The 12,701-nt window shown below is 43.6% G+C and overlaps 1 protein-coding gene across 12 annotated transcripts in view; it reads right to left on the bottom strand.

The window, feature by feature from the left end:
- Positions 1-12,701, bottom strand: part of Cd44 (CD44 molecule (Indian blood group)) — an 82,984-nt gene that overhangs the window by 45,687 nt on the left and 24,596 nt on the right. For all 12 annotated transcript variants that reach the window (XM_027422375.2, XM_027422377.2, XM_035446272.1 and 9 more), the window contains exon 2: positions 2,857-3,022. In XM_027422375.2, coding sequence (XP_027278176.1) covers positions 2,857-3,022 — 166 coding nt within the window. The remainder of the gene's footprint in view (positions 1-2,856; positions 3,023-12,701) is intronic.

The following is a 12,701-nucleotide window of genomic DNA, read 5'->3' as shown; positions in this document are numbered from 1 at the left end:
TCTTATCCTCCTCTTCTTTCTTGTCCTCTCCTCCCCCCTCGAGCGCCCCACTCCTTACTCCCCTATTGCCAACACAAAGCCTTGCACCTGTGCTGAGTACACAGCATGTCTGACTTTGTGAGCAATCCAGACCAGTGGAGATAAATTGGCCATCATTGAACTGAGGACAACAGCAATTAGGGAAGTAGAAGCAATGTCCTACTTAACAAAGTTCTTCAAGCAACACACCATCACTCCTGCACCCATCTAGGTGTTTATTTCTGGGAGTTTATTGGGTCTGGAGGCCTTTTCAGATATAGTACACATCACCTCCATCCTAGTGGCCATCTGACATAAGCACAAAATGCCCTAAAACATGGCATGTGGGATGAGAAAATGCTACTACTCAAAAGGAAAGAGGTGATGTGCCAGCAAGAGAATAAAGAGTGAGATCCTAAGTTCCACAGGGTTTGAGCAGTACAATGCAGGCTAAAATGCATCTTTTTAAGAATCTCCCTTGAGGGGGCAACAGCACAGACTGCAGCACCCTGCAAGACCTGTGGCAATGAGAGTGGCTTGGAAGCTCCTAAGCTCCAAGTCTCTCATTATGTTGGTGTTGCAATGGAAGCTGGATGACTAATTCCCCAAAGTCTCCTTTAGCTGTTGGGGGGAAGGCAGACAATTAACTGGTAAGAAGTTCTCATGGACCTGAGAGTTGTCACTAATCAGGGTGGGGCAGACAAGGCAGAAGTCCCTGCTGAGCCTTTGGCCTAGCCTGTGAGACTATGCCTTCTGTCTTTTGGCAGATATCTGATGCCATAGCTACCTGAGGGAAATTATGAAAGTGAGTTTTGAAACACTTAATACCAGTTATGGCTGCAATGACAGATTTCTGCAGCAGAGGTTTTTCTTCATATTTTTTCTAAATAATACATGACAGTGAAACTAATCTTCACTCTGTCCTCCTGCATCATGTTGATAAATGTGTGTGTGTGTGTGTGTGTGTGTGTGTGTGTGTGTGTGTGTGTGTGTGTATTAGACATTCTAGAACTGAATACATTCTTGCATTCTCTTCGTGAGTTATTGTGAATTTTCACTACATCATGTTACTTGACAATTTAATATACACATATTACACATGAGTTGGGGACATTAAAATTTCTGTAGGTGAACATGGCATGAATGAGTCACTTTCTACAAGGAGAAAAGACATATTTATCAAGTCCTTGCATCCTCCCCCTTACTCAGTCCCTTGTGAGGGCTTGGTCATTACATTCATACTGATCACAACCAAACTGAGACTCCTCTATATGCAAGCAGTGTGATCTATGACAAACTGTAAGGCTCTGTTGCTTCATCTAGAAAAAGTCAGTAATAAACTGGACCATTTAAAGATTAAGATCAAGGATGTCTTTAGGATGCACCCAGCAGCTTGGCACTCTGTATCTGTTTCTCTGGCTCTCAACAGATGACAAACCTCTGTATTTCACAAGTACATCTTAACTGCATTTCACAATCATAGGCCAGCTTCCCAAAAGCACTTTGTTAGCCCAGTGACCTAGTCAGGGCCTGATTTTTTTTAAAACATAGCCTTGGGTCTTGAGTAAATGGTTTTGCTAACTGGCCATCCTTCATGAAGATAGTGGGTCAGGTTCTGCTGTCAGAGTCATCACCCATCCTTTAGCATTCTCCCAGACTTAGCTCTGAACACTAAGAGACAGAGATGTCTAGCTGGTACTACTCAAGACAACATTCTTAAACAATGAAAATATTCTCTATAGAATCTATGCCATTTGATAAGGCAGCTATCAGGTGAAACGTAGTTTGTGCCATCAACTCATTTTCATGTAACCTAATTGTAATGAACTTAAATGTAACTCACTGCATGTGGCTAATGGTTACTATATTAGACAAAGCAAGAATCTCAGGGAATCACTCAAGAGGTTGGTTCCTGAGTCTGTAACTAAGGGCAGGGGATAGATGCAATTAACTTCCATTTAATAGCTTCCATGAAGAGGGCTGCAGCTGGACTTTCTAAAAGCATTTTGTTTGCATGTGTGTGCACGTGTGTGAGCCCTGGAGAGGGAAGGGAATCACACTGCCTAAGCTGGAAGCTGAGGTGGGGATTCGGAGCAGGTGTGAAGACTACCCAGATCTGCAAGTGAAATCAAACCACACCAACCACGTGACTGGGGGTGTCACTAAGCATCCCATTCATACATGCTACTGGCCACAAAAACAAACAAGAAAGCAAGAGGCAGGATACACCCTGCCTCTTGTGATTATCATGGATTCGAGGTCCTCTGGGGCCTCAGGTAGAAGACTTCTCAAGGCTTCTGATAGCAACTTACTTTAAGGTAATATAGCCTTAAAAAGTCCATATCCTTTGACTTACTTTGTCAAACAACAGCAACATAGAAGACAACTTAAAAGCTGAGAGAGGGGGTGGGGGATTTGGAGAACGTGCTTTGCATCAAGTCTGTACAGCTAAGACTCTGCCAGCTGCCTATTTATTTTAAACACTGTTATTTGGTTCATGTTTTCTTGTGGTTCCGACAATGATACTGAATGTTTCTTCAAAGCCAGATGAGTGCTATGGGAGCACATTAGCAAGAGGGTTGAAACTGATATGACCCCTATGGCTTCCCCTGATTCCCCCCTCCCCCCCGCCCCGACATGCGCATGATTCACAAAGGTGTCTTTAGCTGACTTTAAATTTTAGTTGTCATACCGGTTTCAGAAGGTTGACTTAGTCAAATTAATAGGTAGTGCTGCCTTTTAAGGCAAGAACCCATTCAACTGCCAAGGAGGAGCCTTCCACTGTAAGCTCTGACCCTTCCCAGTGGGCTTTCCCCAGTGAGGGTGCTGGTCTCTTACCTGCATGTTTCAAAGCCCTTGTGCAGGGCCTTCTGCATCTGTTCCATGGTGGGCAGGGTGCTGTTGAAAGCTTGGCAGAGGTCAGCTGCCTCAGTCCGTGAGATGCTGTAGCGGCCATTTTTCTCCACATGGAATACACCTGCATAGCGGCAGGTTATGTTCAAATCTGTGGGATCAAATGGAAATGTTAGAGTCTTTTGCATGAATAATTTGCGGAAAACTAGATCAGTGGTAAGAAGTGCTTATAAGTGAAGACATTAAAAGAAACAGGAAGAAAGAAAAAAAGCCAAACAGAAGGTTGTGGTGATGGCTCAGTCAGTAAAGTGCTTGCTTTGCAAGCATTAGAACCTGAGTTTTATACCCCCAAACCCACATACAAAAAGCTGGCTATCGTGGTCAGCATTTATAATACTAGGACAGGCAGATCCCTTGGGCCAGCTTAGCCTTCTTGGTGAGTTCCAGGCCAATGAGAGACCTTGTGTTTAAAAACAAGGTGGGTGATAGCTGAGGAATGACAGCCAATGTTTTCTTTTTGCCTCAACGCGCATGTGCACATGTGTGAACACACATATAAATGTGAACCTATACACACACACATGCATACTCCTGAAAGGCAAATAATTGCATATGCTATCTTACCCTTGAAATCCCAGCACTTGGGAGGTTGAGGCAGGAGAATCACCTAGGTTCAAGGCCAGTCTGGGCTACATGGTGAGTCACAGGTCAACCACAGCCACTGTGAAAGACCTTATCTCAACAATATCAACAAAAATCCAAATAAACATCTCTACTGATGTAGCCTTCAAAATTCACTCGCTTTCCAAAGATACATCAAGCTTAAATCTGAGACATGACATCATAAAGGAGCCCTATCCTTAAAGTAACGACACCAACAAAGATTTTTTTTATTCTTTCTTTTTATATTAGTTCAAATTAGGAACAAGCTTGTTTTACATGCCAATCCCTTCTTCCTCTCCCTCCATTCTCCCTCCCCCCTGACCCCCCCACCCTTAAGCTTACTCTTTAAATTAATATAAACTCATGAGACACTTACCAAATCCAGGGGAGTAATGAAGAAGATGTCAACTACTAAGAAAACACACACACACACACACACACACACAGAGAGAGAGAGAGAGAGAGAGAGAGAGAGAGAGAGAGAGAGAGAGAGAGAGACCAATAGTATTACATATGCAGTTCTGTATTTGGGACCCCGCTCCTCGCTTATTCTTATATTATGAGCATGTTTCCACAATCAATTGGTGTTGCTCCTGACCGTATCATTTCTAACACTGTATATGCAGCTGCACACAGAATAAACTTCCTCCTGGTCAAGACCAATGTGATCAGGCTGCAGACTCCCTCCCTCTCCAGCCTGGGAATTGCTATATCTGCTCCAGTCACAAAGTTTTCCCATCAGGCACTCTTAGCTCCTGCAGACCTGAAAACACACACCTGCTTTCTTTTCTATACGGAATGCCCTGTCCTTATAGTCACATGGATGGTTCCCTTGTCTTCTGAATTGTCACTCCATAACATTTTCTCTCAGCAATGCCTGAGGTACCAGGCGAAGAGATACAAACCAGGTCTGGAGGAAGAAAGAAGTGACTTCAACCTAGACCCTGAACCATCCAAAGTTCAAGTCATCTAGCAACAAGAAAACTGAAGCTGGACAAAGGATTGCTGAAGAGGTGATGGGACCAATTCTCTCTAGAACCACAGGTTCCTCCCAAACCCGACTTTATTCTACATTTCAAAGTGGGCCGTACTGGGGGAGGATGACTTTCCCCCCTGAATTGTCCTTTGGTATCTTGAACTTTGGAGTTCTGTGTTGCATAACTGCCACCAGTACCCTAAAATCTTTGCATATGTATTTAAAAGTCAAAAAACAGAAGCTAGGAAAAGAATGAAGCAGCTTCCACCAGAAGGCAGCTTTTAGATGGCTGAGGTAGGAACTCCTCTCAGATGTGTTGAATTCCCTCAAACCGGGTTTCCAAGCAGCATTCCATCTGCTCAGGGCCCTTCATGCTTAGGACAGGGGAGAGGCACAACTAAACAAATGTTTCACAATGATGAAATAGGGCCCATTATTATTATGAGTTATGGTTACTACAGGTGACAGCTGCCTTCTTCTAGAGCAGGAAGCTGGTTCCAAACACGAGAAAGCAGTGTCAGACAGAAGCAAAACAAAAAAAAACAAAAGTCACCCAGAAGGCATAAGCCAATGCAAGTTGGTTTCTTTTCCTTGGTTTGTGTCATCAGCAAGCAGGTACTTTAAAAACGAAAAACCATGAAACACTGGAAGCAATGAAGAAAAGACGCCTTGTGTGGTTAATTCCTTATCTGCAGGGCCCAGTGTTCTCCGAAGTCACTCGTGTAGTTCTTGGCTGATGAAGCAATGAGCACACACAGGAAGGAAATGCAGAAGGGCCCTTTGAAATGCTGTTTATTTTTACTGACATTTGCAGCTTAGGTCTCAGTTGGCCAGTTTCACAAAGGGACCCTGTCACTCAGAGAGAGGACAGCCCTTCCAGGCCTCTCACTGCTCCAGCATCCAGAAGGAAAGAAAAGTGACTCAAAATGAGCTTCTTGCAGGTGAAGCTCCTAGGGACTTCAGTCAAATGCAATCTGACCCGCAGGCTCCTGGCCCAGGTGGTTGCTGTTAACTCCTGGCTTAAAAATAAAGGCTGAGGCTTGGACAATGGTTTGGAGATGAGAGGCAGTTTCTTTCTTATGAAAATCAATTCCAGCTTGCCACCTGGCCAATGGAATATGCAAATGAAAGAGAAACCAATGCAAGCTGAGACTTTTGAGTAAAATCCCTTGAGTTCCATGAGCAGTAAGCAACATTACTTAAAAGACAGTGTCTACACATGGTGGTTATTCAGAAAGTGTGCCTGAGATTGACTCTGTGTGTGTGTGTGTGTGTGTGTGTGTGTGTGTGTGTGGTCCATTATGGGCAATACAAGACAGAGAAGCTTAGCCTTCATCTTGCTAGCTTAGCCAGGGGCCTGACATACTACAGACATCTGAAAGGGTTGCTGGGTGAATAAGAAATTTTCAGAAAATATGAAGCGCAAGTTTCCATTTCTTTTAATCTTGTGAGAAAGAATCCAGCTCCTAACCCCAGTGATATCTGGACAGTTAAGAATTGCAGCGATGATGCCCCAGGCTTCCAGTACAACTGTCACATGAGTCGTTGATCATACCTTAGCTGTGGAATACTCTGGCCTTAAAATGGGCTCGAACCCTGGCAATTTATAAGGAACTCTCTTCTTTATATTTATGTAAGCCCTGTTTTTTTTTTTTTACCCCAAATGGTATTAACAATCCCAAGGGCAATAACAGTAGTGAGTACTTCTTTGAGTGCCAGACACTCTTACAAGCACTTCACAAGTGTTAACAAATCTTCTCCTTAAAACAACTCTAAGTGGTGATATTAATCACCACTCTCTAGAGAAACTGAGGCATGGCGAGGAGGAAGTATAGAAACATACTCGAGGTCACAGAGCTGCAGTGGTGGAGAGATATTCAAATCCACCTGGACTGGGCTTCTAGGACCCACAAGTTTCACCTCTATCTTCTACTCCTAACCCCAAAGTAGGCAACACTTCTGGCTTCCTTATTCCACCAATGCATAGCCAACACCATTCCCAGGTATCATGAGAGCAAGGGTGAGATGGAAGTAGCAAGCACCACAGAGCATCTCTAGCAGAGAACAGGTATCCATGGCAGTGGGGAAGAGCTTCAGTATATCTATCTGCAGTTGGTCCTTCAGAAACAAAAGCATCTGGATGTGGGAGCTGCTCTGACTTCCTAGGGCTTAGGGGATAATTCAGCCCATAAAAAACAAGCATAAGGTCGGTAAGAAAGCTGGCTGAGTGGTACACTCTTGGAATCCAGAGCTGAGGAAACAGACACAGGCTGATACCCAGGCCTTCCTGGCCAGCTAGCCTAGCTTTCATGGTGAGTACCAGGTCAGGTAGAGGCACTGTCTCAACGAAAATAAAAGGTAAGCAGAACAACTTCTGAGGAATGAGAGATATGTTGTCTTCTGGCTTCCACATATGTGCAAACACCTAAACACCTACACATCTGCACCCACATGCATTCAGGCACATGTATGGGAACACATGCCATGCATGTGCACATAAAGAAGCTAATATTAAATCACAATGGCCCCTCTCCAACAAATCCTTCCTTATGAAGATCCACTAAGAATGCTTTCTGCTGAGCTCTCTGGTCTCCAATAAGTCTCCTGTATCTTGCAATGACTTGAACTGTTTAGAAGTCCCTCCCTTTGAGAGACAGATGGGCTCAGTGAAAGATGTAGACTGAGGCTACTTTCTGATTCCAAGAGAAGCCTCCAAGGAGTCATGCCATGCCTTTAGAGTTCTCAGGCAGGTTGTGAGCAGGGCAGGGGCATCCCTAGGCCCATCATCTAACAGTCTGGTCTGCCTGTCCCCAGGAAGACCAGGAAAAGGAGACCACATGAGTGTCTCCATGGGTACATGGGAAGGGCAATAGCTTAGCCTTCTGATCTCCCCTGACTCTGCAGCTCTTTGCAGGTGGCACAGCTAGGTAGCTGCTTGACCTCTCTGATGTTCAGCCTTGTTGAAGCAGAGTCTGTGGGACTCATTAAATGAAATTTGGTTAAAATGGAGCTTATAATAATTAAAGTTGTGAATATTGCTCACTTGTTAACTGCCTTTAGAAACTTCACCAATACACTGGCAAAGTTATTTTAAATTTTTTATTGTTTTGAAATTAAAACATAATTATATAATTTCCCCTCACATCTTTCCAGACTCTCCCATACCATCCTTGATCCTTCTCAAGCCCTTTAAATTCTCTCTCTCTCTCTCTCTCTCTCTCTCTCTCTCTCTCTCTACATATATACACATACGTGTGTGCACATATCCTGTTCAATCTATTTAATATTCATTTAACATTACTTGTATGTATATGATTTCAGGGCTGGCCACTTAATATTAGATAACCAAGTAGTAATATATATATATATATATATATGTGTGTGTGTGTGTGTGTGTGTGTGTGTGTGCATCCTGTTCAATCCATTTAATGTTACTTGCATGTATATAATTTTAGGACTGACTAATTAATATTCGATAACCAAGTAGTGTACTCATTGCTGGGGAAGAGTCTGGAAAACTCATCTTAGAGATGAAGACACTAAAGCACAAAGTAGTATCCAAAGACATCCAAATAGAAGGGTCAGACTTCTAGCCTGATGCAGACTAGATTAAAAATTGCTCTCAGAAAAGTCACAAATGACCTATGGCACCATCCACCTTATCTCTGGTTTTTCCTAAGCCTTTCAGATCAAGAGTGATAGATTTCACTAGGGAAATCACCTTAGTGATTTAACACTTTGCTTACACTGTAGAGTCAGGGAGAAATGGGTTCTTTCTACACCCATTCAGTTCCTAAGTGGGAGAAAATCATAACACCATTTGAAAGGGAGCCACTATGTAATTTCCACTCAAGTTTCCATTATGTGCATCTTCCCAAAGTTGCTTGAGAGGTAAATGGGGGTGGTTCCTTCTCTAGAAGGCAGGTAGACTCCCCACATCTGCCAAGAGACAACAGCCATGCTTTGTTGAGAATTCTCTACTGGCTACTAGAAATGGCTGAGCCTGGAGCTTTGTTTCTATGAACACTTGCTGTTTTCCTAGAAAGAAACTGTTTCCAAGGACCACTTGTATTTTTGTAACTGGCTTTATCTATCTACATAATGAAGTCAGCATCTCTGTAATGGGTACAATATGTTCAGGTTCACACAGGTTTAGGGGGCCATTTATGAAGCTAGACCTCCTATAGGTAAACAGCCACATATTCCACATGAAACCACCAAGGGACACTTACAAACATAATGTATCCAAAAAGGTAGATAGCTCTCCAAATCTCTTGGATGACCCCAGAAGAATTAAAGCTTGCCAGCAAGAGCCAACCAAGTGCTTGGTCTCCTGCTTCCATCTCCCCACAAGTTATGAGGGAGAATTAGGTGTTTTTCCGTTGATTTGGCTCACAAGTAGTCTGTGCATGAAGCAAAGCTGGTGTCTTAGAGATAGGAGTGAAGCTGATGTCTTAGAGATAGTAGAAATAGAAGGTGGGCCAGTTCCTGCAACTCAGTGACTTGCCCAATTCCCACAGTTCGCTTATCGTAGATTGTGGGAACACCAGCAAGCAAAGGCAGCACTTATTCTGGGTAATGTTTCAGTTTTCAGGAATTTTATACCTAATAATTCATTTTATTCTCATGATAATTCTATGCAATGGGCTCTTTTATTAACTCCATTTCACGTATGAGCTGACTAATACACTGAGATGCCTTAAGGAACTGCTAGAGCCAGGCACAGACTGAACAGTCAAGCTGATCCCGTCACAGTGTTAAACAGCAGCTTAGACATGGAAGGGACGGTCAGAATCCCGTTTGCCATCCATGAGCTTTGTAAAGTGTGGAGAGGCAGTCATTAAAAGAGCTCTACAGAAGAGACCTTAATCTTACCAAATATGATTTTAGGATGAGAACGTCCTTCACTCTGGCTGGAAGGGGAAGGCCTTCACCCTGAAGTTATGAGTTGCTTTGGTAGAAGATTGCCTTACTATTGGAACTTCTATCCTCTCCCAGGGAAGAAGTCCTGAGCTGGCTACCTCTCTCTGATTCTACCCGTTCCTCTTCCTAAGATACTATTGGAACTTGGAATAGTCCAGTCCCAGCTGCAGTTCCAGTCTTCAGACCTTTATACCTCAAGTGTTCCAGCCATGTTTAGGCAGAGCTAGTGAGAAGAGCTGGTATTCAGGTCTGGACCACAGCTGGGTTCACCACAACAGAGAGTACTGTGACCTTCTGAGACATCTACTGGCAAACCCAAAGGTCTAGACTGACCAAGTAGATTCTCTAGGCTGATCTAGCTGGAGCCTGACACACTTGATTGATGGTCATCAACAGGATGGCACTCCTAAGAGACAGCTACCCTCTTAGGCAGTGAGTGGCATCCCAAAGCACTGGTGAGCATGTCATGTGGTTTTCACTTTCACAGTGTTCATTATGTATAAGCCAAGGCTCTAGTACTGCCTTCTGATTGGCTGAACTTACATCCCACACAGAATATGATGCAATTGGTGAGCCTAACCAAGCCAATTCTGATCAGAAGCAGAAAGGGAGACTGCCAATTAAAAAAAAAAACATATTGGTAATTAGATCACCCATGATTAGAGATAGGACAATGCAGGGCCTTGAACAAATTATCTGTGAGAAAAGAGAAAATAACATTAAGAGTGACTGAGCATGGTCCCCTAGACCATTATGAGGAAAGCACAACCTCAGGGGACTTTAACTGCAGAATCCTGACCCCACTACAGCACTCCAGTCACATAAAAATTTTTATAAGGGGTTTGAGCAAGCTGTTCCCAATAAATCCATAACTCATGGTCATGAAGCATCATTCTGAAGTGCATCATGAACAAGTCATTCTTTTTTCCACTCGTTTGATGTCTTTGAAACCCAGAAGCTACCATCTGGGAGCCTTTCAAGCTGGTGTAGCCCCTGCTTCTAGCAGGCCTGCCAGTGGTGCAGAAGAAGGCTGGCAGCCTTCCCATTGTCCCCACACCACTCATCCTATCGTCTGATTCCCATGTGATGGGTGCCTAATGAAAGAGCATATTGTTCCAAACGAGGCCAAAATCCTTGTCAGTGCTTGGACTGCCTTTGGCTGCCCACTGCAGACCATGAGTCCCTAGTGACTCAGTCTCTCCCAGAATTGCCCCCAAGGCGGGTGAGGGTTTAATGAGCAGAGAAAACAGTCATGCACAATCATACAGAGAGAGGGAATTTCCTCCAGAACTTGTCCCGGGGTGCTTTCAACTGAGCTATTCATCTCTTGGCTCTTAGAGACGAAAGGCACCCCAATGTCTGGGGGCCTGGCTGAACACCCTGACCTCTCAGTCTCTTGTCTAAGGAACAAGGAGTCCATCATGAACCAATGGGACTCTATGAAAGAACAACCCTCTCAGAAGCTGTCACCCTGGCCATTGCTGCCAAGTCTTCCAAATAGCTGAACCATTGCATAGTCTAGAAATACCTTGCGTAGTTTCCAGAATTTGTGAAGAAGCCTTCCTGCCTTTTGCTTCAGTGTTGGGGACATGGGCAGTGAGAACCTGCTGAAGAGCCAACCCCTCCTTCTGGGTCCAACAGGGTGTTTGCCCCTTGGTGTTACCTCACTACAAAAGAGTTCTGTAAGGCCAAATTGTCCTTGGGGAACAAGCCTCCAGGAAGACAGATGAGAGCAAGAAACCACAGTGTATACCCTTGCATGTTGCTATGGCAACCAGGAAGTCCACTGGCCTCAACACCTTTGTTTTTTTCTCTTTTCGATCTTATTGATTTAGCAGATTGACTAGCACAAACCCAGGATGTGGTAAGTGAACTGACAAAGCATCAGAAACCCACACAGGGTTTTTCCTGCTGCAGTTAGGAAAAGAAAAAAATGATAGCTCCACTTTGTCTTGCAATTACATTTTTTCTAGGCAGCTGTAATTACTTCTACATCATCTAATTAGAGTACAGTTTCTGCTCAAGTCTAGAGGCAGCACTTTGAGAGAATGGTAGATCAGGAGAGGTGCCTTGTGAAAGATGAAGTTGTTACTTGCTAATATCTGCACTTCAGAAGAGATTAGTGGGTCCTGACATGCTGATATGCCAGAACCTGCATCTGGGAGCTGTAAGCACTGGTCACACCCAAATCCTGCTTATGACCTTGAACAACTCACAATAGCAATCCGGACACATCTAGTCTTCCTTCCTCCTGGGATAAAATGAGAAAATGCTCAAAAGACTTTGCATACTTTTATGGAAATGATCTTATGTAATCCAGGACCATGTACAATAAATACATGTCAGTTGAAAAGCTATGAAAAGAAGAATATAAATCATAAACACTAACCCAACAGCATAATCACCGGGAATCTCAAATCTAAATAAAATTAATTGATAGCATAAAAGATAGGACATCCTTGGAGCTTGTGGCATCAAAGGGCTCAAAGTACAGTTATGTACACCTGAGGCACACTGAATTCACAGAAAGGTATTCAAAATTCTCACAGGAATGAAGACATGCTTTGGTGTCACTCCCTACAGAATGTATTCGAATACTTGAGACTTTTATCTTCTTGTCAAGTAGGACTTAATCTCACCAAATATGCAATACCGGAAACAGTCCTGTGAAGCCTGGAGAGTGGGTACTATGTACCCATTTTACAGATGGGAAATTTAAGGAATGAGAGATGCAGGGAGACCCTAAACACAGACATTTCCTCAGATCCTCTGGGTCTACTGGTTTCTATTGCCCTTTGCTTTGGGTTGACATCAAGCCAAGGAGGGGCAACAACAGCAGTCATGGAGAACAGTAGTGGTGTTCAGCTTCTTCCCTTGACTGCCATGATGTATTGGTAAAAATCATGATAAATAAAACAAGTAAACATATAGTTGGTTGAGGTGGAGCCAGAATGAAGCCTTTCAGGTAGAGCCAGAGCCTGGAACTGCCTGTTGCTCATCCTCACTCCAGTACCCAGCCTACCCTGCCAGTGACCCAGGCACTCCCCAAATTCCTTAAGGAAATATCTAAACCAGTCTGGAGAACTCTGTGCTAAAGGCCAGTCATTAAATGATAATCATCATTTGGTAAGGGTTAAAGTCAAATGTGCCAAAAAAAATGGGTCACCCCACATGGTGTCCATAGAAACAGACAACGAGCAATCAACACAGGGTTCTGAAGCTTCAGTGTTGTCCCACATAAAACACATCACGCAAAAATGCTTTAGAA

Source organism: Cricetulus griseus, chromosome 6 (genome assembly GCF_003668045.3).
Source record: "Cricetulus griseus strain 17A/GY chromosome 6, alternate assembly CriGri-PICRH-1.0, whole genome shotgun sequence".
Lineage (NCBI taxonomy): Eukaryota > Metazoa > Chordata > Mammalia > Rodentia > Cricetidae > Cricetulus > Cricetulus griseus.
Note: the sequence above shows the minus strand (reverse complement) of the source record. Positions and strands in the feature narration are given on the sequence as shown.